Raw genomic sequence first — 27,590 nt, 5'->3', positions numbered from 1 at the left:
CCCATCCCTCCCAGGGCCTCCCGCCCCATTGCCCGCCCCCTGCTGCCGCCATGGGGCCACCCTGCAGGCCCAGCAAGGTGGGGTGCTCCGGTGGTGGCTTTGGCAAGACTCTGGGCTGGGGGGGGGCAGCAGATGTGGCTGAGTGGGGAGGTGCAGCCATTGACCGTGTGGCCGGGGAGGGGGCCTGGTTCAGCTGGCCAAGCTGCTCCCCGGCCAACAGGGCCCCCCACCGCTCCTGGCCACAGGCTGAGCCTCTCCCTAAGCTGCTGTCACATCAGGGCTGTGAGCAAGGCCCCGACAGCAGCCACTGCCGCCCGGGCACCCGGGGCCACACCTCTTGGGAGGAAGAGGGGAAGGAGGAGGAATACGCCTTCGTCGTACGTCTGGTCAGTCTGGAGCCCACTGCTCTGGCCCTGCCCCACCCCCGCCATTCCAGAGCAACGTCCTCTGAGCCTACCGACCGAGTGACCCGTGTCCCTGCTCAGATGCGCGGGTGACCAGAAGCTCCGTCACGATCTCCCCACTACAGACGGCAAACGATAGCGGGCACCCTAAATCCACCCTGAGCCGTAGGAGCTGGCAGCGGGGGGCCTCGTGGGTCGGGCCGGCAGCTGCAAGACCAGCTGGTGAAGGGCGAGCACCTGGCCGGTGAGGGCAGACAGAGGGCCGAGCAGCCCCGGCGCCTGCGCCCTTGCCATGGACGCGGGCTCTGTGTTTCTCCTGCCAGGCCTCTGAGTTATATCAGAGGATGTTAAACAAAGCCTTAAAAAAAATGTTTTTTTTGAATTGTGGTAAAATAAAACTTGCCATCTCAATCATTTTTAAACGTATTGCTCAGCATTAAGTACTTTCACACTGTTGTGGAGCCGCCACCACCGTCCGTCCCCAGAACTTCCCACCTTCCCAAACTGAGGCTCTATCCCCATTACACACTAACTGCCCCTCCCCCCCCAGCCCTAGCCCCACCCCCTACTTTCCATCCCTGTGGCCCTGGCTCCTCCAGGGCGGACCTCACAGAAGTGGAGTCACACAGTATCTGTTCTTCTGTGTCCGGCTTATTTCACTGAGCACCATGTCTTCCAGGTCCATCCACGCGGTAGCAGGTGTCAGTTTCCTTCCTTTTTAGGGCTGAGTGATATTCCATTGTGAGGATGGACCACGTTTTGTTTCTCCACTCACCCATCGATGGACACTTTTTGGCTGCTGGGACACGGGTGTGCAAACATCCTCGGGGCACACGCCCAGAAGCAGAATTGCTGGATCACGTGGTGAACAAAGCCGCTTGCATGACTCAGTTACGGTACCTGTGGAGGCACACAGTGCGGTCCCGTCTGACACAGTGCCTTCAGGGTCTAGCATCTGTCCACAAACCCCATCCACAAAACCTCCTGCTACAAGAGGGACTGGGTAATGGGCCAGACTTCCCTTCCTGTTAGGGCTGCCAGGAAGCTCAGGCCTGACGGTCAGAACGTCTGGGATCTGTTTCTTGCAGACATCATGGTATCACCTGCCAGGAATTCTTTGTGGAACAGTGGGCTCTTGTCCGAATAGATGTGATCACGGAAGACGGTCAGGGAGCTGACACAGGGAGTGCAGATGAACCCCAGGAGAGGGGCCAGGTGATGGCCCACCCCCAGGCTGATACCTAGCGCGTCTACACAGGGACCGGTGACACAGCCCCTCTGAGGTATTGGGGCAAAGCCAGCAGGAACAGGAGAGTGAGCTCCCTCACGGCAGGAGGACGTGGGCTAGAGGGGACCCAATGGCGGACTTCAGATCCCCATCCGGTGTCGAGGGGACAGGAGCAGTTTGGGATGCAAATCTGGGGTGCTGGCTCTCCAGAAGTGGGTAACGGGCTGTTAAAGGGGCACATGCAAGCCGAACGCTCCACGGGCCGACACCTGGCGTGTGGGGCAGGGCCCGTGTCCTGCACCTTTGGGGACAATCCCGAAGAGACAGAACCCAGAGCTCGAGCAGGTTCTGTGTCTCCCATCCCAGTCCTGTGCACGGAAACTCCTTGAATGGAACGGAACCTGTGAGAACAGCTGGGTGTAGCAGGAGAAGCGCCGGGCCCAGAGTCAGGAGGACAGTCTGCTCCTGGCACTGCCCTGCGGGGCTCTGGGCCTCGGTCTGGCACAGACCGAGGGTGTTTCCGGGCAGGGCTGTCCCAATGCTGGGCTGCCCAGCTGTACACGGCTGAGTGGAGCTCTGGGGGCTGCGCTGTCCTCCGTCTGCAAGGACCTCCCTGCCTCTGTGCGAGGGCACTGCCCAGGGAGGGCGAGGCTCACGTCGGCTAGGGGACCCTCGGGCAGAAGCGGGTGTGCCCCAGCCCCTGCCACCCTCCTCACTGCAGCTGTGATGCCCCACGATCAGCGGTAAGAACACTCGACTTGCCTGAAGACGACCGTTACACGTCCTTTCTCAGCAGGCCTAATTTCCGGGTTTTTAAAGAGCTGGGTCCGTATCTTTCCCATCTAGACACTTTGCAAGGACCACACGGGGGCGAAGAGCGGTATCACGGCCAAGTCCGAGAGCGCCGAGGCTGAAGTGACCGCACGCGACAGCGGCCCGAGGCCGGCGGTGGCCCCGCTGGCTGTGCCGCGAGCCTTTTGTGTGTTGAGTACGGCCAGTGGTGGAGCAGGGCCGGACCAGACGGCGGAGGTCTCAGGGTGAAAAGAGCCCAATTCAGCGGCTCAGTGGGACCTGTCTGCAAATTTGGGGTCGGGCCTGCAGTCTGGGTTCTGAGGCCCGATGACACCCCCGGGCCCCGTGGCACCCAGCAAGGAGTCGGGAAGTTGGCATCCCCGAGGCCCACGGGACGAGAAGGGGCTTAATATTCAGGACACGTCATTCGTTGCATAAAAAATCAACAGCCATCAGCGCCTGTGGAAATTTCTCCACACGGACACACACCAGTGTGCTGGCTTTCTCAGGCCTCGGCGCCAATGGACAGAAGCAGCCTGGCACCGCCTCGGGGGGCTGGAGGGCTGGGCTTTTTCCTCCATTACGTGTCTTGTTTTACATACAACATTGAGGAAGGCGGGCCGGGGCAGCGAGGCCCTGGGACCCCTGGACCCCAGGCCCAGCACAGCCGGACGCAGGGCGTACGTGGCACTGTAAGGAGGTCACGACCCTCAGAGGCGGCCCCCCATCTGCGTGCGTGCCACTCAAGGAAAGACCCACGGATGGTGAAACAAAGGAGACAAGACACTGAGAAGTAGGTTCGACAGGACACGTGCAGGGTGAACACATCTGTGAGCTGTTCCCGTGGGGGACATGGACCCCAAAAAATAGAAAGACACAGGGACGTCCTCGTGGGAGGGTGTGTCCAGGAGGCGGCCGAGCCCGACCTTCACCTCCACTTCTCACGAAAGCCAGCAAGCTCTAGGCTGGTTGGTGGGGGAGCTGGATATGTTGATTCCAAAGTTCATACAAAAATAAGCAAGAACTGCCAGAAAAACCCTGATAAAGAAGAGCCACAGGGGCGGGAGATCACTGAGACCTGGCTGGGACCTGACACGCGGGCACCTAGCGCACGAGGGGGCAGACCTCACACCAGCCAGAAAAGACAGGCTTTCGATAAGTGGTCCAGGCGTCCCAGGAAGAGCCTCTTCCAAAAAACAGGCAGGTATCACGCTTCCCACCTTGTAAAGAATCAAAACAAAATTCCAAATCTATCAGATTTAAGTGTAAAAAATGAAAGCACCAGAAAATCAGAAGAAACCGTGAGAGAATTCTTTCATACCCTGACACGAGAAAGGTAAAGACATGAACAAAAACCCAGAAGCTAAAAAGAAAAAGGCAATAAAATGCATCTGTATAAAATAAATTTAAAAGCCAAAAACTTCTGCTTGGTAAAAAAACAGCACAAAGTCAAAAGACAAATGGTAAATTCGGAAAACATATTCACAACTTAAAATGAACTCAACTCCTTCATATACAAAGAGCTCCAAAAAACCAACAAGAACCAACAATCCATTTGAAAAATGGACCAGGACATTAACACATATAAACAGATTTTAAAATCCTCACTCATCTATGATAAGGAGACTGACGGTTAAAACTACACTGAACTGCCCCATTTCAGCTACCAGACCAGAAAAATCTAGAAGTCTGACGGTTGTAGGGAAACCAGCACCCTCACAGATAGTGCTACGACACATCCCACACGGTTCCCATTGGCCCTCGTACGACTGTCTGGCAGTGCTGCCGAAATAAATGCAGGTACCCACTGATCCTGCTCTCCCTTCTGGGAGCTTCTCCTACACACAGACTCGCACACACTGGAGACACCACGTGTAGGGCACTCGCCGCAGCCTTGCTCACGGGCACGTTCCCGTTAACTGTCAGGGTTTAATACGTCGTGGCAAACGCGCACGGTGATGTGCCACACGCCATGTTAAAAACGAACAGGGCGCTGCATATCAGTGGGAAAAGTCTCCCAAATGCTCAAAGACACAAAAGCCGGCTGCAGAAACAGTTTGAAAACAGACTCTTGACTTCAAAGGGGGGCGGGCAGTACAAATACGTATTAGGGGAAATAAACCCACCAGTGCGAAGGAGTTAGCGTGTGAGAGGAGCCAGACAAGACGCCTTATGTGCGCGACTGGCCTGACCCTCGCCACCCTGGGCAGGCATTCCATCCTTGGGCTCCCCGCGAAGGAGCTGGGACTCGGCAGTGAGGTGAAGCGTCCGCCCAGGGCCCAGTGTCTGTGAAACAGGAATTCACATCTGGACGTGTGTCCTCTGGAGGCTACCTCCTGGGTGCTCTGCCCTGCAGTGGCCCACATGTACCCTGGTGTCCCTGTGCTCCAAGAACACTGGCTGGGAGCCACGCGAGGTCACTGAGCTCAGCTCACAGCCCAGAGGAGGGGTGACGCCACAGCTGGGTCCCGCAGACGGGCAGGGCCCAGGGGCAGACAGGGCAGGTCGTGGAGCCTGGGGAGGGAAGCCGGCTGGAGGGCAGCCCGGTCTTGACTCTACGAAGCTCTGGTCCCGCCACCATGGCGGGTGGGGTTGCAAGGGGTGGAGGCTGCCGGCCCTGTGGTCTTCACACAGACCAGCCAGGCTTTCAGGGCAGAACGGGGGCTGCTGGGCAGGGAGGCCTGGACCTCCGCTGGGGAGCTGGAGCGCAACTTGGGGCAGGGGCCGGGGTCTTTGGAGCCGGGGGACGTGACCGTGTCACCTCCCGCCGTGTGGCAGACCAGCGGCTCCTGTGACCCGGGCTTCATCTGCTCAGTGGGAATGGCACCCCAGCCTCAGGGCCCATGGCTGTTAGGTGAGAACGTAGGCAGGGTCAGGGTCAGTGGTGCCCCACGTGTGCAGTCAGCAAGGAGCCGTGGCCAAGTTACAGCCAGCGGGAGGGAGCGGTGTGTGTGGCAACATCAGTGCTGCCCGCGCTGCGGCCGCCGCCGGCGCCGTCCAGCCCACACCCCTGCCCTCTGGTCGCTCAGCCGGCGCCGAGGAAGCAAGTGCTCAGAGCGACATCGGTCCCAGGGAGCGAGCCTTCCTCGCTGCAAGGGACACAACCTACCGCACCAGGAACAATCTCTGGGACTCAGCCCTCGCCGGGCATCGCCAGCACCATGGCCCGCAGTGTTCTGTCCCCTCCAAGAAGCAACGCCCAGAGAATGTTCCAGAAGCATGGGCAGCAGGCCATCAGGAAACAGCCTGTCCAGTCGGGGGCAGGACATGCTCAAGGCCCTGGTTAGCAGCAAGAGGACCCAAGGGCGAGAGGGCTCCCGAGAAGCAGAGGCTGGGCCTGCTCTGGGCGCAGGGCTCCCTGGCAGGTGAGGGCAGGTGAGGACAGGTGGGGTGGGGAGGGAACTGAGGTCCAAGGACTGACTAGTTTGCCCCCGGGTGCGGGCTGGGCAGGGCGAACCTGCAGGTGGGGGAGCCAGCGGGGCTCAGGGGGTCTGCGGTGCGGCGAGTGGGCCGGGGGCCCGGGGGCGAGGGCAACGAGGTGTGAAGAGCCGTGAAGGCCGCTCCCTGCCGCCCCCCATATTCCGGAAAAGGGAAGGACGCGGAGGCTGGGAGAATCTGTGATTAGACAGCGCTCCTGCCTGGTGACGCAGGGACGGGAGCAGGGCAGGCTCCATGGGCACCGCGAGCTTCCTGATCACAGGGAACCCGGCTATTTTCTACCCCACTCCATTTCCAAAAAGAGACACTCATCTGAAATGTCACTGGGCTGCAGTCTGGTCCCTTTCCTGAGCAGAGCCACAGGCTGGTGGTGGGGCAGCCCCACCCGCGGGACGGAAGCAGGCAGGGCGGGAACTGGGAGGGGAGGCTCCAGCGCAGGGGCTCCTCCCACGGCCTCCGAGGGACAGTGGGACGGGGGCGCAAAGCCCAGAGATGAATTCTGCTTAATTACGTGCATGCCGAAGCATTTAGAGGTACAGATGTTTGCAATTTTCTTTAAAATGCATGAAGAAAAGAGAAAGTACTGATGGGTGGAAGGGGAGAGAGGTGCTACGTCACACAGCAGCCACGGGAGAGTCTGCAACAGGACCTGGGGGGACACATGGGTGTTTACTGTAAAACTCTTCCAACTTTGCCGTACGTTTGACGGTTTGTTCGTAACACGATGGGGGAACCGTTAGGGCTGAGTTTGCATGCCGGCTCCACCACCCGGGACCCAGGGCGAGCCAGGGGGACCAACCTCACCCCCCTCCACGCGAAGCTCGCTCCTCATCAGAGGGGGCACTGCCGAGGGCACGAGCGTCTGCCAGGCCCAGAGCTGCCACGCGTCTAGCCCTCAGGACTGCACCCCGGGAGCGCCAGGCGGCTCATTGCCTTGACAGCCCCAAACGTGGCCCACGAGAAGCTAAACATGGACAACCGTCTGGCATCACCAAGGTAAGAGCGGTGACAGCGGCAGCGGCGGTGCTTCTGTGCCGGGCACATCACCGCGTTCCCCATGACAGCCCGCAGGGGGGTGGGGTCACCTCCACATCCAGGCGAGCAGACTGAGACCAGGGCCACGGCTGGGGAGGGACAGAGCCAACACCAGGCCCAGTGCCCAACCGCTAAGAAGAGGAACGACCGAGGGCGGGAGGGGTGGGCACGCCCGGGCAGTGCCCCATGCCCACCAGGACCACTGGGAAAGGCCCGGGGGGCACAGGGAGTGTGTTCCCTGAGTCTGCTTCGGGCCCAGAGTCCCAGCTGGTTTGCCCCAGTTCAGTCTTTACCAGAGGGCACTCTGCCTCTACTAAACGGCTAGCTGTGGCCTCAGTTTCCCCATCTCTACACGGGGGCCTCGTCTCCCTGACGGCTGGCTACCTTAGGATAGATGAGGTGGGAGTAGCCAAGGACCCCCAGAAAGACCCAGACAGGACACGCACCACCGGAGGAGGGCCCAGGAACCTCCCCTCCCGGCCCCGCCAGGCACTGAGTGGGCACAGGCCGGCAGGCGTACACTCAGCTCTGAGCGGTAACCGGCGCGGTTGCCTCACCAACCAGCTGTGAACTAATTACAAAAAGTTCTAACTAGTCGAGCTCCCTCTCCAAGCATATGTTCCCAATTAAGTCAAACTGCAGTGGATTTTAATCAATCTTCCTTGAAGCAGCCCAACTTGAAGACTCCTCCAGGGGGAGAGAGGAGAGGAGACCTGCATGAGGATTATTACACCGGCAGCACCGCGGATAAACACACATCCGGGGGAGCTACACGCTAATTGGGCCCCTCGGCCCGTGTCCTCCCACTCTGCCCAGGCCATGAAGCCGCGGTTCTGCGGTCGCACAGGTGAAGTGGAGCCTGGGGGCAGCCAGGCCACCTGGAGGGGTGTGCTGCCCTCTCCTGCTGCCTCCACGGCCCGGGGACCGAGGTGAAGGGGACGAGGTCTTGGCCTCACGATGGTGTGGTCAGACGTGGCCTGTGACCTCCTGGTAACCCCCACGTGGGCGCATCATCCCCGATTTTATAAAGGATGTGCTGGGGACCCGGGTGGCAAAGCACGACATGCCCGAGACCACCCAGCTGAGGGGCAGGATTCCAGGCGAGGTCTACAGACTCGGATGCCGGTGCCCCCAGGGCACCACCTACGTCTCTGCGGTTTCCACGAGCCCAGGTCCCCTTCAGGCCCATTTCAGCGCCACCTGGCGGGGGCTCCCTGAGCCAAACATGAGGTCTTCCTGGTCCACTCCACCAGGACCAGAACGCCCAGTGGTTTCCCTCTGTCTGCCCTGAGGGGTCAGGGTGCAGGTGGGCATCCTCCTTCCAGGGCCGAATCTGCCCGTTTCCCTGCCTCCTGGGCAGGGCCTGCCCACGGACGCTCCACCCGGGGCTGGACGGCAGTGGGGCAAACTCTGCCTCTCTGGCGTCACGGTCACACAGGAACTGTCGCTGCGGCGGGGATGACCCGTCCGCTCAGCCTTGGGGGCGTACACCTCTCCTCGCCCCAGAGCATCACACGACGGACCCAGGCCAGGGGCAGCAGGCAGGGCAGTGGGGGGGGGGGGGGGCCGGAGGGGGGGAGGAGACCAGTGGTCCCGGAGCTGAGGCTGCTCACCTGGGAATGGCGGCCAAGCCACCAGAGGTGCAGCCCAAGGAGCAGGGCAGGAAGGTGGGGTGAGGGGTCAGGAGTGTGTGAAGGCTGGGGGCGACGGGGGGTGGGGGTGCGGCTCAGGAGACAACGGCCCTGGGTTCAAAGGCCAGCTCTGCTCCTTGGGGCTCGGTGCCCGTGACTAAAGTGCTAAACCTCTCTGAGCGAAGCTCCCTCGTCAGTGAAAAGGGGGCGGCAGGACGTCCCCCAGGAGTGTGGGTGGGCACAGATACAGGAGGCCTAAGGAGAAAACCCAGGGCCCACGGGGCAGAGGCCTGTGGCGCCTGTGACTGAGATGGTGAGTCAGGAGACAGGACTCGGCCCCCGCCATCACAAGGACCTTTCTGAAACGAGCCCTGTGCCGGGGCGGGGCTGCTCCCGAGAGCCTGCTGGAACTCAAGCTGGAACTGGCCACACGGAGAAAGGGGCTGTGACGTGGGACAGAGGCACCCAGGAGCCTCTGCTTGCTGCTGTCTCAAGATCCGGGTGACCCGCAGAGTTGGAGGGGCGGCACCAGGCCCCGGGCCCGAAGCAGGTGGAGAGAACCAGTGCGGCGGGACTGCACTGGTGCGGGGGCCACCCGAGCGCCCACGGCGGGGACGGGGCCTCACACCCCCGGACGTGGCTCCAGAATACCCACGGCCGGGGATGAGGGAGGCAGCGGCCGCGCGCACATCACCGTGCGAACGTCTGCTCCCCCAGGATCCTGGAAGCCAGGACCCACTCACCACACCCTCCTGGCCACGCGGGGGCAGCTGCTCATAGGCACACTTGGCGCTGTGTGTGGCCACTGCCGGCCGGGTACCCCCCTCACACATACACTTCCACGGACAGAAACCTGTGTGCCGAGAGCCATGCCACACCAGGGCGCAGATACTGACCCGTGCCCTCCCCAAGCTGACACGGATGCCACCTGCCGCCTTGGCCGTGAGCAGCTCCAGGACGCACAGCCAGGCCCCCACCCTGCGTGAGGTCCATGCGGGGCCCAGGAGGCTGGACACGGCCGATGTCGCTGACCCCACCTGCGGAGTGCGGACTGGGCCGGGCACCACCCGCCCGAACCTCCCACATAGGAAGGCTCGAGCTGGGAGCCCCCAACACCGGCCCCATCACCCCACATCCACTGACGGTGCTCACTGCACCTCTCATCTGGTCTGACCCTCGACACCATCACCAAGGGCCACTGAGGCTCCTCATGACAGGCCTTGAAGCCCTGGAGCAGGAAAAAGGAAACATGGATTTCGGCAGCACTCACTGAGCCCCAGTCAGAGGCCTGGGAAGCCATCAGCCGTGACCTCAGGCTGAGCTCAACTAAGGACCCAGAAAGACACGCCCCATCCTGCCCTGACACGGCACCACTGACGGGCGGCCGGGGGTTCATCCGCCAGCAGCCCAGCTCTCCCAGCAGGACTGCGGCCCAATTAAAATGGGACAAGGTGACAGGTCCTGGAGCGGAGTACGGCCCAGCTGCGGCTCACAGCGCCTCGTTTTATCAGGGTTGTCACTTTTCCCATCTCCAGGAATCGGGAACAAAAAGGAGATTTGATTTGCCTTTAATAGATGCCAAGAGCACAATCACTGGCCTGTCCACACTCTGGGTGATCAGTAACCTGCAGGCTTCCTGCCGTGAACAACGTAGACAGGAGGATAAACGAAAAACAAAGCAAAGGCAAAACAGTGCAAGTAGCGAATCCCACTTCACAGCTGCAGGCAGACGCGGACCGGCTTGGATACAAACCCCAAACTGCCCAGCACCTCTGCCGGCGTCTCCTCCCAGGGGGCATGTCCGTCACACCCGCCACGGGCGACCCACAGGTCAGGCTGTGGGCTCGCTGCGGCCAGTGGTCGGGAAAAACGAGACGGAGACCAAGAAAGCGGACGGGGTGGGCGGCTGGGGGCAGCGCCACCCGGGGCAGGCTGTCCCTTCTGGTGGCTCGGGATGGGTGTTCTCGGTCAGCCAGGGGCCTGGGTGGGGGACAGGCCCCCAGTTTAGTCTAGTCTGGTCAGCTAGAAAGTGGGATGGCTGGGGTGCAGGAACCTCGGGCCAAACCCAGGAGAAAACAGGAGGGCAGGGCAAGCCCCGGACGAGCTCACCTGCAGGGTGAGCCGCTCCAGCTGTGTCTCCAGCACCTTCTTCTCTTCCTCCAGACGGCTCCGCTCCCCCTCCAGCTCCTCAACCTTCAACCTGCAAGAAGAGCAGACTCATGACAGGAACCCCACTGTAGCCCGCCCTCTGGGGAGGAAAAGGGGAAAGGTTACAAGACGGTTAAAAGGCTCGTTGCCAAGTACACATTTGTAGAAATGTGACATGAAGAGCTGACGTTAAGGAAAAACTGTAAAACACAAGCCCAGGACGGGGCAGCGCAGCCAAGGCGTCTCTTCCGGTGCAGAAGCTTCTGCCGTGGGCAGAGGTGGGGCCCTCGCTGACCACGACCGGAAGGGAGCAGGGAGGAGAACTAACGGGTGGCACGGTGGGCCTGCACGTGTCCTGTGCCCACCAGTCCACCCCCACAGGTGTGACTGCGCACCGGAGAGGTCGCGAGAGTCAAGAGAACGACCTGTAGAGAGAGTCTCCAAGCACGACGAAAAGACAGGGAAGCTCTCCTATGTGCACTGTGGACACAGCTGGTGGCTGGAGGCTGTGGGACCACCCGGACGAGGTGCAGAAGGAGGCTCTTCTTACCCCGAAGGCCCAGAGGCCAAGCAAGGCCAGTGGCCGAAGCAGCCATGCAGGTAGGCTGCAGCTCATCGTAAGTGGGTGCCGAGTTTTGTCTTCCTTTTTAAATTTATTTTTTTATAGCAACCATGTTCATATGATTTAAAATTTAAAAATGCCAAGGAAGCAGTGCCCAGCACTGACACAGGGTAAGGAACAGAGCCTTTTCCACCAGCCAGAATGGAAAACTCACGCTTCATGGATAATTCAGGAAGGTCTTGGCTCGGGAATGGGAGATAACTGCCTCCAGACTGGTACCTGCTCCAGGCTGGCCCAGCAAATCACAATGGTGAGATCTGAGAGGACCAAACTCTTCCCGAGAAACCTAAGTGCATCCCTGAAAAACGCTCAGCAAGATTCATACAAGCACAAGAACGTTCAGAACCCAGCAACCTAAAACTCACAATGCCTGCCATCCAATCAAAGATTACTGGGCGTTAAGCAGGAAAATTGACCCACAATGAAGAGAATAACCTACCTGTGCAGACTGACCGCACAGACATTACCTGTGCGGGGTAACCGCACAGACGTTAAATCAGCACCCAAGGACACTGAAAGAGTTATTAAAAGCTATTGGAGCAAAGGAATAATAGTCCACTGTCCAGCAGTTAAGGACAGATATGGAAGATACAAACAAGACCAAGTCGAATTCCTAGAGGTGGCAGCTACAATGTCTGAGATGAAAAGTCCTGGATGATATTAGTGATGGACTAGACCGTGCAGGACAAAAGTTGACTGCACTTGGAGACAGAGCGACGCAAACGATCCACAGTAGCAGACAGAGAGGAAAATCGATCTTTAAACCTGGCAGGGGCATTGCTGAGCGGCGGGGCAGCCTCACCAAGGTGAATTTACGTGCAACTAGAGTCCCTGCGGTGGCGGCGGTGGTGGTGGGGGTGGGACAGAAAAATACTGCAAGAAGGTTCCAAATGTGACCAAAGTATAAAGACACAGACCCAAGAAGCTACACAAACGTGGGCACAAGAAACACGAAGAAAACAGCCCCAGTGCACAAACAATCTGGCTGCTCCAAACCAGTGACAAAGAAATCCCACAAGCAGCCGCAGAACGGGAATGGTACCCACAGAGGAACAAAGCAGCTTCCTCAGCAGAGACACTGCACGTGAGAAAGCGGAGAGAAGTCCTTAAAATACTAGAAGAAATGAAAAAATGTCAAGCTAGAATTCTATTCCCACTGAAAATAGCTTTCAGAAAACAAAAGCGAAATCAAGATGTTCTCAGACATACAAAACCAAAGAATTTATCACCAGCAGGCCTGCCCTACAGGAAATCTCAATGGAAACCCTCAGGCAGAAGGGAAGGAGAAGCCACACAAATGCGTGAGAGCAAGGGACATCTTAGCTACGTGGGCAGAAGTGTGGCTTCTCACATTATTTGCACCCTTTAGAGATAGTTAAGTTACTCTTTTTAAGAGAGGCTGACCGTTTAAACAAAACTAATAAAAAACATATTGGGGTTTCCAGACATAAACATTAAGTAAAATTTATGACAGCAACAGCACGAAGGCTGAATAAACAGACACACACAGCTGTGAGGTTATGTTCTATATGTGAAAAGGTATAGTATCACCTGAAGGGAGACGGTGATAAGTGAAAGATGTGTATTAAAAACCTCAGAGCAACCCCTAAAATAAAAAAAACAAAGCGTTACAACCAAAAAGCCAAAAAAGGAAATAAAATGGTATCATAAAAAACACCCAAGTGGGGCTTCCCTGGTGGCGCAGCGGTTGAGAGTCCGCCTGCCGACGCAGGGGACACGGGTTCGCGCCCCGGTCCGGGAAGATCCCACATGCCGCGGAGCGGCTGGGCCCGTGAGCCATGGCCGCTGGGCCTGCGTGTCCGGAGCCTGTGCTCCGCAACGGGAGAGGCCACAGCAGTGAGAGGCCCGCGTACCACACACACACACACACACACACACACAAACAAATAAAACCCCCAAGACACCCAAGCAATTCAAAAGAAGCCAGAAAAACAGGCAAATGGGAATGAAGAGACAAGGCAAGCAGCAAAGAAATTAAGATGACAAGATCAAACCTAACCGTACAATAATCACATTAAATGTAAACGGCCTAAACACCCCAATTAAAAGGTGGAGAGACCATCAAAACGTATGAAAAAGCAGCACCCAATTAATTATACGCCACCAACAAAAAGGCACTTTCACCATGAAGACACCAACAGAATAATGATAAAGAGGTCAATTGACCAAGAGAACATAACAATCTGAAACATTCGTGCACTAATAAAAGAGCTTCAGGGCTTCCCTGGTGGCGCAGTGGTTGAGAGTCCGCCTGCCGATGCAGGGGACACGGGTTCGTGCCCCGGTCCGGGAGGATCCCGCGTGCCGCGGAGCGCCTGGGCCCATGAGCCATGGCCGCTGAGCCTGCGCATCAGGAGGTGCTCCGCAACGGGAGAGGCCACAGCAGTGAGAGGCCCGCGTACCGAAAAAAAAAAAAAAAAGACTTCATGAAGAGAATGAAAAGACAAGCTACAGAATGGGAGAAAAGATTTGCCAATATCTGATAAAGGACTCGTATCCAGACTGTATAAAGGACTCTACAAACTCAACAACAAGCCAATAAGTAATCAAATAAAAAATGGACAAAAGTTTGAACATTTTACCAAAGAAGATGTACAATGACAAGCATGTGAAAAGGTGCCCCACATCGTTAGTCAATAGGGACACAAAAGCTTAAACCACAGTGAGACGCCACCTCGCTTCTACCGGAAGGATTAAAATGGGGAGGACCAACCACACCAAGTGCTGGCGAGGAGAAACCACACCTCTCGTCCACCGGCAGCGGGAACATGAAACAGTACAACCACTCTGGAAGACAGCTTCTTAAAGAGTTACTCGCGCAACTACCAGCCATCCCCCGCTGCAGTGTTCCTCCGGGAGAAAAGAAAGGACACAAGGACTCGGTGTGTAACACAAAGGAGCTTCATTCCCACAGCCAAAACTTGGGGCAAACCAGACGTCCACCAGCAAGGGCGTACGTGAGCGAACAGTGGTGTGTGCGCACAGGGGACTAAGGCTCGGCAGAGAGAAAGGGCAAACCGCTGCGACACGCACGCGCTGTCTCAAGACAACTAGGCTCAGAGAGAGAGGCCAGAGTACACACTGCACAGCTCCCATGACACACAGCTTCGTGATGTGCCCACCGACACCCGGTGGTTGAAAGCAGACTGGTACCAGCTGCCTGGGGGTGGCGGAGGGGAGGAGGGGGAGACAGGGTTATAATCGAGCAAGAGGGAATGTTTGGGGGCGAAGGGCAGGCCCACTATCTTGAGTGTGGTAATGGTTCCATGGGTGTGTGCGTGTGCGTGTGAGAGAGAGAGAGAGAGAGAGAGAGAATATATCCAGTTGTACACTTAACGTGTGCAGCCTACAACTGTGAAGACACACGTTGCACCCATGCCTTTAACACGTCACCCTGTCCCTCGCAGAAGCGCCCAAGCAGTGCTGAGCTGCAGGTGCGGGCAGGGCTGCGAGCATCGCAGGGAACTGAGGAAGAGTCTCTGGCGCCCAGTGAGGCCAGTGCCCCGCACAGCTCGCACACCATCCCCTAGTTTTCACAGGGGAACCTGAGGCTCACAGAGGTTAAGTGACAGCAGGGAAGCGGCCCATCCGGTACCCAGGCTAGGGAGCCCGGTAGTCGGGCTCCAGGGCCGATGCCCTTACCCTCTTGGTCAGTGCTTCTCCGAGGGACGACTCGGAGGTGTGACCCGCCCGGCCCCGGTGAGGCATCCCCGTGAGCTTTGGGGGGAGGTGGTGGTCAGTGCCCAGGCCACCGCCAGGAAGCCGCTTCCGGAGAAGGACTCTGCATCTCAGGGACAGGCCGCGTGAGAGCCCCGCAAGGCCCCTCTTAAAACAGGTATTATGGATTCTGAAGGCTTGTGAGCGAAAGTTCTCCGGTCTAAACTCAAATAAGCACATGTACACGCCAGCAGACTTCCTAATAAGCGGCGAGCTAGAACCCATCCCAGCTGCCGGAGAGCAAACCACGTCAACAGCTCTAGTTGTGCATCTTAAAAACGGGCGCTTTCTTCTCCTCGTCCTCCTCTGAGGCAAACTGTTATCTCACCGAGGGGGCGGGGGAGAGAACGAATGAATGAGTGTGTGTGCGTGTTTGTTCAAAAGCTCAGAATGCCGGTCTGCCTTCAAATTGTTCAAAGCAATCAGGTCTGGCGTTAAGTGTCTTGAAGTTGACTAACTCCAAGTTTTTTAAACACTGAGGGTATTACATAAACTGGATGACATCCCAGATCATTTCTCGAGAAGACGAAGCCAATCAAAGCAGGCGTGTGTGTGCACGTGTGTGCGCGCGTGTGTGTGTGTCAGGAGAAATCAGTGAGAGAGGGGTGTGTTTGTTATCTTCCCTAAAATAACATTTGCAATGAATGTACCAACCACCCTGGAAAACTTCTGAGGGAAGAATGATTGTTTTTGCAGAACTAAAACCCAGGGTAGCGGGGGTAGGGTGCCAGGGGTCAGGCTCCCGGTGCTGGAGGGGACAGCGGGCAGAACTAGAGGCGCAGCTGAGCAAAGAGCAGCTGGGCTGGGAGGCCACTCGCCCAGGCTGACCGCCCTCTGGTCCCGGGCCCTACACCCTGCCTGCTGGCCTCCTCCCCGACCGCCTGCTCAGGGCTCTGCAGCCGCTCTGTCCCCGTGGGCCTGGCCATCCCCTCTGTCGGACGGTCTGCTCTGTGTCCCCAGCGTCGGGCCTGTCCTGCACCTGCAGCAGCGGCTCGAGCGCGGGGAGATGGACTGCACCAGCTCTGGAGTCGCTCGTACGAGGTGGGGGGTGTCCTGCTACAGACTGAATGTCTGGGTCCCCCAGATTCACACGCTGGAGCCCAACCCCGGGTGTGATATTTGGAGGTGGGCCTCTGGAGGGCGATGGGTCAGACGAGGCCGGGGCGGGGTGGGGTCGGTGAGAAGGCGTCAGCAGGCCAAGAGGGAGGCCTCAGGGGAAACCAAACTTGCCAACACCCTGATCTCAGGCTCCAGGCCTCCAGAACTGTGAGAAAGTTAAGTGTGCTGTATAAGCCACCGAGAAGGTGCTGCCGTAACAAACACGTAAAAAACGTGCGGACGGACGGGCTCCTGGGCAGAGGCTGGGTGGGGCGGGAGGCGGCTGCCAGAAACAAGGACACTGAGGGCGACTGTGGTGAGAGTGGAGGGCAGGGCCGCGTCACTAGGTCACAGAGGTTCTGCGGAAGGCGGAACGCTGGAGACCGCTGAGCACGGTGCTGAGAGAGTGTCCTGGTCCCTCCTGACTGTTGACGACAGAAGGTGAAATGAAAGTGAAGCAGGAACTGTTAACAGTACGTACCCCGGATCTGATGCGATGAGAAGGCGTGAAACCATAAACCCCAGCATCTTCCCAAAAGCCACACGTCAGCCTCGTCGCAGAACACGTCAGACAAACGTGGGCTGGGGATGCTGGCACAGCCAAGGTCGCGGAAAAAAAAGACCGAGAAACTGGCAGAGAGCGGGGGAGGTGGGGGGACGAGATGGCTGAGACCAAGGTGGGGCCCTGGGCTGGACGCTGCTGGGTGAACGAACGGCTGAACGCAGGCCGCGGACCAGTTAACTGTGACTTGACTGTGACAAACGCACCAGGGAGACGAAGATGTTGATAATGAGGGACAAAGGTGAGCAGCGTATGAGGCGTGCTGTGCCATCTGTGCGCCTCTCCTGTAAGCCAGCAATCGTTCCGAAGTGAACAGCTGGCAAGAAAGAAGGGAAAGAAAGGAGGGAGGGAAAGAAGAATGTATGCTGGGGTGGCTGTATTAACACCGGACAAAGGAGACTTCAGAGGAGATAACCAGACAGTGGTCACCCCAAAAAAGAGGAGTGACAAACATGTAAAACGGTTTATTCACCAAGAAGACACAATAACTCTAAACGAACATGCCCCTAAAAGCAGAGCTTCACAATACATGAAGCGAAAAATGACGGACCTGGAAGGAAAAACAGACAAACCCACAAGTATGGTTGGAGATTTCAAAGCTTCCTGCTAAGGAGTTAGAACTGTGGACAGAAGACGAGCAAAGACACACAGGACTGAACAACACCGTCAACCGATGGGATCTAACAGGAACTTACAGAACATACCACCCAATGCAACAGGATACTCATTCTTCTCAAGTACAGATAAAGCATTCTCCAGGACACAGCATGTTCCTGGGGCATTTAACAAACCTTAGCAAATTAAGAAAACTGAAAACCATACAACCTGACTGAATGAAAATGAGACCACGACAGATCGCAAGTGTGGGATGCAGCTGAAGCAGTGTCTAGAAAAAAATCTGTAGCCTTAAACGCTTATATTAGAAAACAAGAGAGATCTCAAATCAATAATCTAAGCTTCCACCTTAAGAAACTAGAAAAAAAGGGGAAAAATACAGCCAAAGCAAGAAGACGGAGGGAAATAATAAAGAGCGGAAATCAATGAAATTGAGACACAAAAACAATGAGAATAATGAACGAAACCCAACACTGTTCCTTTGAAAAGACCAATTAAATTGTAAAGCTCCAGCGAGACCGGCAAAGGGAAAAATCGAGAAGAGGCAGCACCAGGAACGGGAGGCTCCGCGGGAGCGCGTCCACACGGACAGCTGCCCTCGATCCAGCCAAGTCGCCCGACAAAGCACCCACCACCCGACCCTTCTAAAGACCTTCCACAACAGAAATACCCAGGCCTACGTGGTTTCACAGTCTCTTCCAGAAAAGACAAGGAACACTTCCCAGCTTGCTGCATGAGGCCAGCATCACGCTCATACAGAGCCAGAAAAGGACAGAACACCAGATGAAACCCACAGACCAGTATCCCTCACAAATATGGACCAAAAATCATCAACAAAGCAGGGCAAGTTGAATCCAGCAATACATAAGAACATTACATGACAGCCAAGGGGGGTTTATCTCGTGATGTCAGCCTGGCTCAACAATGAAAAGTAAATCGATATCATCTACCATATTGACAGTTTAAAGAAGAAAAAACACACAATCGTATCAATCTATTCAAGGAAAAAGAAAGGATTTGACAAAGTTCAACATGTACTCATGATAAACTTTTATAAGAATAAAAGTCAAATCAAGAATAGAAGGGAACTGCTACATCCTGATACATCTACAAAAAAACCTACAGCTAACTAACGGCGAAAGACTAGGTGCTCCTCCGAGACCAGCAACAAGGCGGAGATGTCTGCCCTCCTCACCCCAACGCCAGTCTGCAAGTCTTATCCAAAGGCATCCCACTCAGAGAAGATATAAAACCGATGTAGACAATGTACAGATAAGGGTACCTGCCCAGGAAAATCCCAAGGAATCAACCAAAAATAAAGACCAAAAACACCCTCATAGAACTGATAAGTAAATTCAGTTAAGGTGCAGGATACAAGATGAACAACTCAAAAATCAATCATTTCTATATAATAGTAATATATAAAAGTAAGGCAACATAAAACAAAATTTACAACTGATATAAAAAGGCATACTTAGGTATAAATCTAATAAAACATGCAGCGTCTGTATACTGAAAATACAAAATGCTGATGAAAAATCAAAGATGTAAATAAATAGATACGTATTGTATTCACGGAATGGAAGACCCAACATAAGGAGAATGTCAATTCTTCCCAAACTGACGTAAAGATTTAACTCAATGCCAATAAAACCCCAGCAGGATTTTTTTGGGGTAGATATAGACAAACCGATTCTAAAATTTATATGGCAAGTCAAAGAAACTAGAATAGCTAAAACAACTCTGAAAAAGAAGAATGAAATCGGAGGAGTCACACTACCAGATTTTAAAATCTTACCCCAACGCTACCAGTAGTCAAGACAGTGGTGATGAGATAGACACTTAGATCAATACAGCAAAATGGAGAATCCAGGAAGAGAGAGAAATATGCCCAACCGATTTTTTTTTTTTTTTTTTTTTTTTTTGGCGCTATGCGGGCCTCTCACTGCTGTGGCCTTTCCCGTTGCGGAGCACAGGCTCCGGACGCGCAGGCTCAGCAGCCATGGGTCACGGGCCAGCCAATCCGCGGCATGTGGGATCTTCCCGGACTGGGGCACGAACCCGTGTCCCCTGCATCGGCAGGCGGACTCTCAACCACTGCGCCACCAGGGAAGCCCCCCGATTTTTGACAAAGGCATAAAAAAGCAATTCAATGAAGGAAGGACAGCCTTTACCATATATTGTCCTGAAGCAGTTAAACTTCTTTAGGCAAAAATAAAAGTAAATCTTCACCTAAACCTCACATCTTACGCAAAATTTAACTGAACATGGATCAGAAACTTAAATGTAAAATGTGAAACTAGAAAATTTTAAGAAATAAACATAGGATAACGCCTTTGGTACTCAAGGCTAGGCAACGAGTTTTCAGACTCAACATCTAAAACTTGATAAACTGGACTTTTTCAAAATTTAAAACTTTTGTTTTAAGACATTGGTAAGATAATGAAAATAAAGTACAGACTAAGAGAAAATATTTGCGAACCACATATTTGACAAATACGTATCCAATACACATAAAGAATTTGCAAAATTCAACAATAGGTTAAAAAACAAAACAACCACCAAAAAACAACTGGGTAAAAGATAGGTGATATATCTGAACAGACAGCTCACCAAAAAGGTTAAACGGGTTGCAACTAAGCACATGAAAAGGTGTTCAACATCAGTAGCCACTTGGGAAATACAAGTAGAAAACCATGGTGAGATGCACTACACACTCAGCAGAAGGGCTAAAATAAGAATATTGACAATAGCAAGTGCTGACAAGGAGGCACCCAAACTCTCACACAATTCTGTTTAAGCACCCAGCAAACCACTTTCCAAAGCCAAACATGCACTTCATGCATTCCTTACAAATTCCACTCCTGCGTGTCTACCCTGGAGAAATGGAAACTTGTGCCCACAAACAGCCGGCACGTGGATGTTTACAGCAGTCCTAGTCACAACTGCCCGAAGCTGAAAACAACACAGATACCCGTCAACAAGTGAATGGATAAATTTTTTACAGCTGCGGCATGTCCATCGGTGGACTATTACCCAGCTACGAAAAGGAGCAACGACAAGGACGCGGGACGCTTGGGAACCTGTAAATCAACTAGACCCGACAGCGGAGGATACATTCTTGCAGGGTGCACACGGATACTCTCCAGAAAAGACTACATATGTTAGGCTACAAAACAAGTCTCAGAAGTTAAATTTATTGATCTCATGGAATTAACTCAATGGGCTGAAAGTAAAGCCCAATAATGGAAAACTGGAAAACAAATATGCGAACACTAAACAACAGACTCTTAAACAACCAACAGATTAGAGAAGAAATCACAAGGAAATCAGAAAATACCTGGAGAAAATAAAATAAAAACAAAACACAGGACAACAGTGGAAGCAGTGTTCTGGGGGAACTGATAGCCTTAAATGCCTACATTAAAAAAGGAGGATCTCAAATCGATAACCTAACTGTACACCTTAAGAAACTAGAGAAGGAAGAGCAAACTGAACTCAAAGGTGGTAGAAGAGAGAGAATAATAAAGATTAGACACAAATGACACAGAGAACAGAAAACCAGTAAGAAAAATCAACACTACCAAAAGTAGGTTATTTGAAAAGATCGACAAACCTTTAGCTGGAATGATTAATATATTTCAATATAAATAAAAATCAATTATATTTCTATACAGTGGCAATGAACAATGTGAAAAACAAATCTAAGAAAATAATTCCATTTACAAGAGCATCAAAGAGAACGAACTACTTAGGAATCAATTTACCCAGGGAGGTATAAGATCTGTACACTGAAAACTGCAAAAGATTGCTAACAGAAATTAAAGGAAAACTAAATAAATGGGGAGACATTCCATGTTCATGAATTGGAAGACTTAATATTGATGTTAAGATGTCAGAGAAATCAAAACGATCTTGGAAAAGGACAACAAAGCTAGAAAACTCATACCTCCTGGTTCCAAAACTTGGTCGAAAGCTACGGTATTCAGAAAGGAATGAACTTTATACAGATAACATCTTGGATGAATCTCACTTAGGCTGAGTGAAAGAAGCCAGTCTCAAAAGATTACAAATTGTAGGATTTCATTTATAGGACATTATTGAGAAAAAATCAAAACTGTAGGGATGGAGAACAGATCAGTGGTTGCCAGGGGATTATGGGTATGTAGGTGGGCGATTATAAACTGACGGCGTGAGGAGGATTTTGAAGTGATGAAATTATTTTATACTCTGATTAAGGGGTAAGTAATTAACATTCACAGAATTGTACACCAAGGAAGAGACTATTTTGCTACATAATAATGTTAACAGTAAAAAATAAATAAAGAGTCTCCTAGGATATAGTCTGTGCCGTATTGTGATGGTGATAACAAGCATGAATACTTACTTGTCAATGTGACTGTGGTGTCTGGTGCGGTGGCCGAGGAGTATTTTACTACTGCCATTCTGCACAACTGAAGGAGCATGGCGATCATCAAAAGCAGACTGGCTTTTATTTGGTTTAATCATGGTTTTAGGCTTCTCCAAAGACAACACACTGTCTGAGACCTGCCTTCTGGGTGGACGACTACCACAGCCCCACCCCTGGGTACCTCACCCTTGCGACACCGGACATTAAAAGGGACGCATCCTGCTGTATGTAGAGTATGCCTCAATGACACAGGTATTTTTAAATCCCTCTTCGGGATTTAAATCCCTAAGAATCCGTAGGCTAATGCAGAGAAAGCACGGGGTGCGGAGCCTGACACACAGGAAGCACTGGGTGAACGTCAGCTGCTTTGGCACAATTGTTACTACTGCTGCCGGAGGGGGGAACTGTCCCCACTTTCAAAACCATAAGGCGTCGGAACCCTAGGTACAAGACAGCCAGGCACCATCGAGCTTCTGGGACCCAGAAAAGTACGCTTGCCCATATGTCAAAACATGGCCAACGGTTAATGCACAGAGATGTTCATCACGGTTTGTTCTTAACAGCTGAAAACGTGAAAATAACTCAAACTCCAGAAGTGGGTTAGCCAACTGCATTACGGAACAAACTATATGTTAATATTTACACGAAGCCTGTAAAAACATGGGAAAGCGTTATAATGCAAAGTGGAGAAACAAGAGTTTAAATGATGTGGATTTCACTATGTATAAAATATTTATGAATAGAAAAAAATGTCAAAGAGTTCAGTTTAAGACGCCAGTTCCAACATTTACATTTAAGTGCAACCTCTCTCAAAAGTCCATTAAAACGAGAGCACAGGTCTTCCTTACTTCTTTTGAGGCCTGCTCCTGAAAGGACAAAGAAAATAGAAGGCACAGTGTCCAAAAAACTTCAGAAGTTGGAAAACAGATGAATGAATGGTAAATGACACAAAAAAAGCTAACTCCTAGACCAGCAGTGGAAACGCCAAGAAGCTTCTACCACAAAAAGTGCCCCAAGTCTCAGAACGGCATCACCGAGAGTCGCTTCCGGAAGCAGCGAGAAGGCAGGGCTCCAACTGGAAGTGGCTTGGAAGTCTCTCTCTCTCTCTTCTTCCCCACTTTTTAGGAAATAATTACAGGAACTTGCAAAAACTGTACAAGGAGGCCCATGTCTTCTTCACTCAGTGTCTCCCTCAGTGGTAACGAGGTAAACAGCTTCCACGTGACGCTGTCACATGTGCAGATGTGTGCAAACACCGCCGCCACTGAGCCCACGCACACCGTCTCCTCGGAGACACCCATCCCCCCCACCCCCACCCCTGGTAACCTCTTCTTCTGTGTTCTAGAGAGACTGTGTAAAACTGATGTTAATTATTCTTTAAATGTTTACAATTCTTCAGGGACACCATATGGGCCTGGCAACATATTTTGGGGGAACATTTTAATCATGAATTCAAGTTTTTAATGTTTGTAAGGTGACCCAGATTTCCTGTTTCATCTTGGTTGAGTTTTGGTAGTCTCTGGTGCCTGAGGCATTGGTCCGTTGCCCCCAGTTAATGATCTGGCAAGCTTGGGGCTGTTCAGTGTCCTGTGTCCTCTGCGTAGCCGAGGGCCTGCAGAGACACCCTGTGCACGCTCGATACTCATGACCTGTGTCTTCCCTTTCCAGACTTGTCAGTTTTGCTAGACGTTTATTACTTTTATTGACTTTTTTCAAAGAACTGGCTTTCTGCTTCAAGAATTTTCTGTTTTTCTTCTTTCAATTTCATTATATTTTGCTCTTTATTATTTCCTCCTTTCTGCTTGTTTTGGCCTTATTTTGTTCTTCTTTTTTCAGGGTCTTGAGGCTGGAATATAAATCGGAGACCTCCCCACTTTCCTAATGCAAACGTTCGGTGCTGTGCACCCTCCTTCTCGGCGCTGACTCTTATTGTCCCACAGACTCCGACAGGTGTGTTTTCACCGTCAGTCAGCTGTATTTACCTCTCCTTTGAGATGTCCTCTTCCACACTCGGGCTATTTGTTTAAGAGTGTGTTGTTTAATCTCCAAACGTTAGGAGATTCCCCTGTTGTTTTTCTGTTACTGACTTCTGGTTTGAGTTCCTTCTGGTCAGACAACACATAGGGTATGAAGCCGATTCTCCTGAACTTGCTGAGGTCTGTTCCACGCCCCGGGTGCGGTCCACGCCGCTGGCCTTCCAGGTGCGCTGCCCCACCGCGCCTCCTCTGGATGTCGGTCAGGTCCTGCTGGTGGATGGTGGTGTTCAGTTCTTCCAAGTCTTGGCTGCTTTTCGGTCTGAAGTTCTACGATGTCTGAGAGTGCTGTGTTGGGGTCCTGTACTGTACGGGTGGATCTGTCCATTGCTCCTTTCAGGTTCATCTCTGGGCTTCACGAGTTTTGAAGTTCTGTCGTCTGGCACACACACATTTAGGATCATTATATCTTCTTGGCAGATTGAGCCTCATGTAACGTCCCTTTTTTGTCCACCGTATTTTACCTGAAATTATTCAATTAATATAAGCCATACCTACTTTAAAAACATCCATGTTTCCATAGTACATCATTTCTCATCCTTTTACTTTCGACCGACCTCTGTTGTTACCGTTGAAGTTGAGTCTTGTAGATAAACTACAACGGGGTCGTGTGTTCACATCCACCCTGCCAATCTGTTATCTTCTAGTTGGTGCGCTTAGATCATTTCCTTTAAAAGGAACTGCTGATTCGCTGGTGCTTAGATCTGCCGCTTTATTGTATGTTCTCTTCTCATTCCCTCCGTTCCCAACTCCTCTGCTTCTCTTTTCTTGCCTGCCAGTAGGTTGCTTGTACAGTTTTGTAGTGTTCTGAGCACTCTGCATTAGCAAATGCTTCTCAGTGGTTGCTGAAGCTGTTAAGATACACATAGGGGACTTGGCCTTCTGGGGCTGACATATCCCTCTCCCCACTTTAAAATAAGAATTGGTTTGTGCGTTTCTTCTGTCACCAGCATCACGGGACGCTACGGGTTTTTGACCTCGAGTACGATTTCAGAAAACTGCGAGGACCGTCTCTTCTACTGCTCCCTATTTTTACCCGTGCCATTGTTCCTTCCCCTCGGAAATTCCAAGCTTTCCTCTGCTACCATGTCCCTCCTACTCGGGAGGCTTCCTTAGACATTCGTTAAGGGCAGGTGTGCTGGTGACAAATTCTCTTAGTTTCACTTTGTCTGAGAATGTCTTGATTTTCCTTTCATCCCTGAAGGATACTTCCACTGGCTGACAGTTCTCTTCTCTCAGAACTTGAAAAATGTGCACTTCATTCTGGCTTCCACAGTTTCAGATGAAAAACTAGCTGTCACTCAGATCCATGTCCCTGGAGATGATACAGTGTTTCTCTCTAGCTTCTTTCAAGATTTTTCCTTTGTGTTTAATTTTCAGAAGGTTAATTAGCAGGTGTCATGGTGTGGATTTCTCTAGTTTTATACTGTGAGGGCTTCACTTAGCTTCTTCAATCTGTAGTTTTATGCCCTTCACCAGATTTGGGAAATTTTCAGTCATCACCTCTTAAGGTATTTTCCCAGGCCTGATCCCTTTCTCCCTGTCTGGGACCCCAATTAAGCAAAGTCCCACACTGCGTCCCCTCATCACAGGTCCCCGAGGCTCTGTTCCTGTTTGTTTTCAGTCTGCTTCCCTGTGGCTCTGGTGAGGTCGTTTCTATTGATCTGCCCTTGAGTTCACAATTCTCTCTCTCGTCTGCAGTCAACTGTGGAGTGTATCCAATGAGCTTTCTATTTTGGTTATTGTATTTTCCAGGTGTATAATTTCTGTTTGGTTCTTTTTTAAAAAAAAAAACAAATAATTTTTATTTCTTTGTTGAGGTTTACCATTTTTTCATTTGTTTAAAGAGGATGTGTAAGCGTTTGCAGAAGCATTTTTACGATGCTGCTTTAAAATCGTCATCGGGTAATTCCGCCACCCGAGTCACTGTGGCGTTGGTGTCTGATGACTGTCTTCTCTTGTTCATGTTACAGCTTCCCTGCTTCTGGACAGGATAAGGGGCTTTTACTGCATCCTGGACACTCCAAGCATTACGCTGTGAGACCTCCTCCTCTTTCACCTTCCCCTGGCGGCAACCACCCGGCTCAGGAGGAGGTGGAAGTCCCTGCTGACACGATGCTGCAAAAGCAGACCCTGCAGACAGGGTGGTGTCAGCTGGGCTCCCCACTGGTCCACCAACACCAGGGCTGGTGAACAAGGGCCGCCCCGCTGCTCCAGGGTGGGAGCAGGAACCGTGTGCCGAGCCTTCTGACTCGGGTCAGTGACAGGAAGGGTGACCAGCCCCCGCCGTCGCACTCTGGCCCCAATGCTGCCCCAGAGGCTCAGCTCAGCCCTGCTGACGCTCCCTGCGCTGGCACTCCACTGCCTGCTGCAGCCGGTGGTCACCGAGAGCCCTGCTGGCCCAGTGACACTGCCGGGTGGGCCTGGGTGCTGGTGCCATGGGGCAGGGGCAGGAAGGGGACGGGTTTTTCCTGGGATTTGGCTGAAGTGGGGCGGTGTTGTCAGAGGGCTTCCCCTCACAGGGGAACAGGCTTTCCTGGGAGCTGTGTGTATCTTGTTGCTGGTCTAGGCAAAGTGCAGCTGAGAAAACTCGGGAGCTCGCCAAGTCGCAGGGTCCTCGAGGCCACCCTGGAGCCCCCGCCCGGGCCTTCCTCGGTTGGTGTGATGCGCAGGGTTCTGGGTTGTAAGGGGGAGGACCTGGGCATGACGTGGCTGCTCCAGCTGACCAGACCAGAAGTTACAGATCCTTTCAAAATGCAGCATCTGCACGTCCTCTTCCGCGTCTGATCGTATGTGTCTCTCCCCTGCCTCTGAAGAAGACCGCAAATTCATTTTCTTTAGAGAGAAGACAGCGGGTCTCCGGGCAGAAGGGTACCAGGTAGAGGGCAAAGTTGCCCGGGTCAACAGGGGACCGAGGGGACGTCCCCACAGTGACACCGAGCTTGCCGGTCCTGTCCCCAGCTACACGCCCAACCTCCAGATAGGCGTCTTCCCCGAAGACAGGACCCAGACGCCAGTCCTGAGGGCTCCCAGTGAAACGGCCACGTTCAACCTAGTGCAGCCACAGGCAAAGTCCACTAGGCCCAGGGTGGGGCCAGGAGGCTCGGTGCCCCCCCTCCCCCATGAGCAGATGGCTGGCACCACCAGGGCCTCGAGGAGAACATCAACAGGAGGCCTACGCCCAGACCACCATGGTGACAGAAAGAAAGCAACTTAAAGGAAACAGGCTGTACGGACAGAAGAAAGCTTCATATTGATGTTAATCATGGGACTTTATGAAGCTTTCTTCTGTCCGTACAGAGAGGTGGGGATGAGAGGCGCCAGACGAAAGGCCTCCGGGTGTCCAGCACACGGCGCAGACCGGGTCACCAGAGCGCGTCTCTGTCACACTTCGGGGCGCCGGACGGCACACGGCTCTTCAGTCCCCCAGAGAGAAGGCACGAGGCGGGCCAGGACTCAGACCCAGAGGCTCTGCCTGGTGGGGAGAGGCTGCCCCTCGCACCCACCGCAGGGTCAGCGCAAGGAGTGGAGAGACGGGGTCGTGGCCCCGGCTCCCCGCACGGTCCAGGCGGGGACCCCGTGGCTGCTGGCAGCCGGGCAGCAGATGGGCGGAGGGGCCCAACGTTGGCTCCCGGCGTGCCTGCAGCCCGGGCGGAGGGGTCCTGCTGGCCAACCAACGGGCTTCCCACCGGAGCTGCACATGGTGCGGAGGGACAGCGGGAGGCTGCCCTCAGCCCGGAGCACCAGGGTCTGGCGGCCTCACCCCGGCCGCGGCTGCCTTTCAAAGGGCACCCCTCACTGAGGTCCACAGGCCCAGGCCCAGGTCCACGGAGGC

General features: G+C 53.5%; 1 protein-coding gene across 1 annotated transcript in view; it reads right to left on the bottom strand.

Annotated features, from left to right (window-relative positions):
• MAD1L1 (mitotic arrest deficient 1 like 1) overlaps window positions 1–27,590 on the bottom strand; it is a 311,083-nt gene that overhangs the window by 74,433 nt on the left and 209,060 nt on the right. Inside the window, 1 exon segment of the mRNA XM_032605902.1 lies at window positions 10,638–10,728. Within this exon segment, the coding sequence (XP_032461793.1) occupies window positions 10,638–10,728 (91 nt within the window).

Source organism: Phocoena sinus, chromosome 15 (genome assembly GCF_008692025.1).
Source record: "Phocoena sinus isolate mPhoSin1 chromosome 15, mPhoSin1.pri, whole genome shotgun sequence".
Taxonomy (NCBI): domain Eukaryota; kingdom Metazoa; phylum Chordata; class Mammalia; order Artiodactyla; family Phocoenidae; genus Phocoena; species Phocoena sinus.
This window is presented reverse-complemented; position numbering and strand designations above follow the sequence as displayed.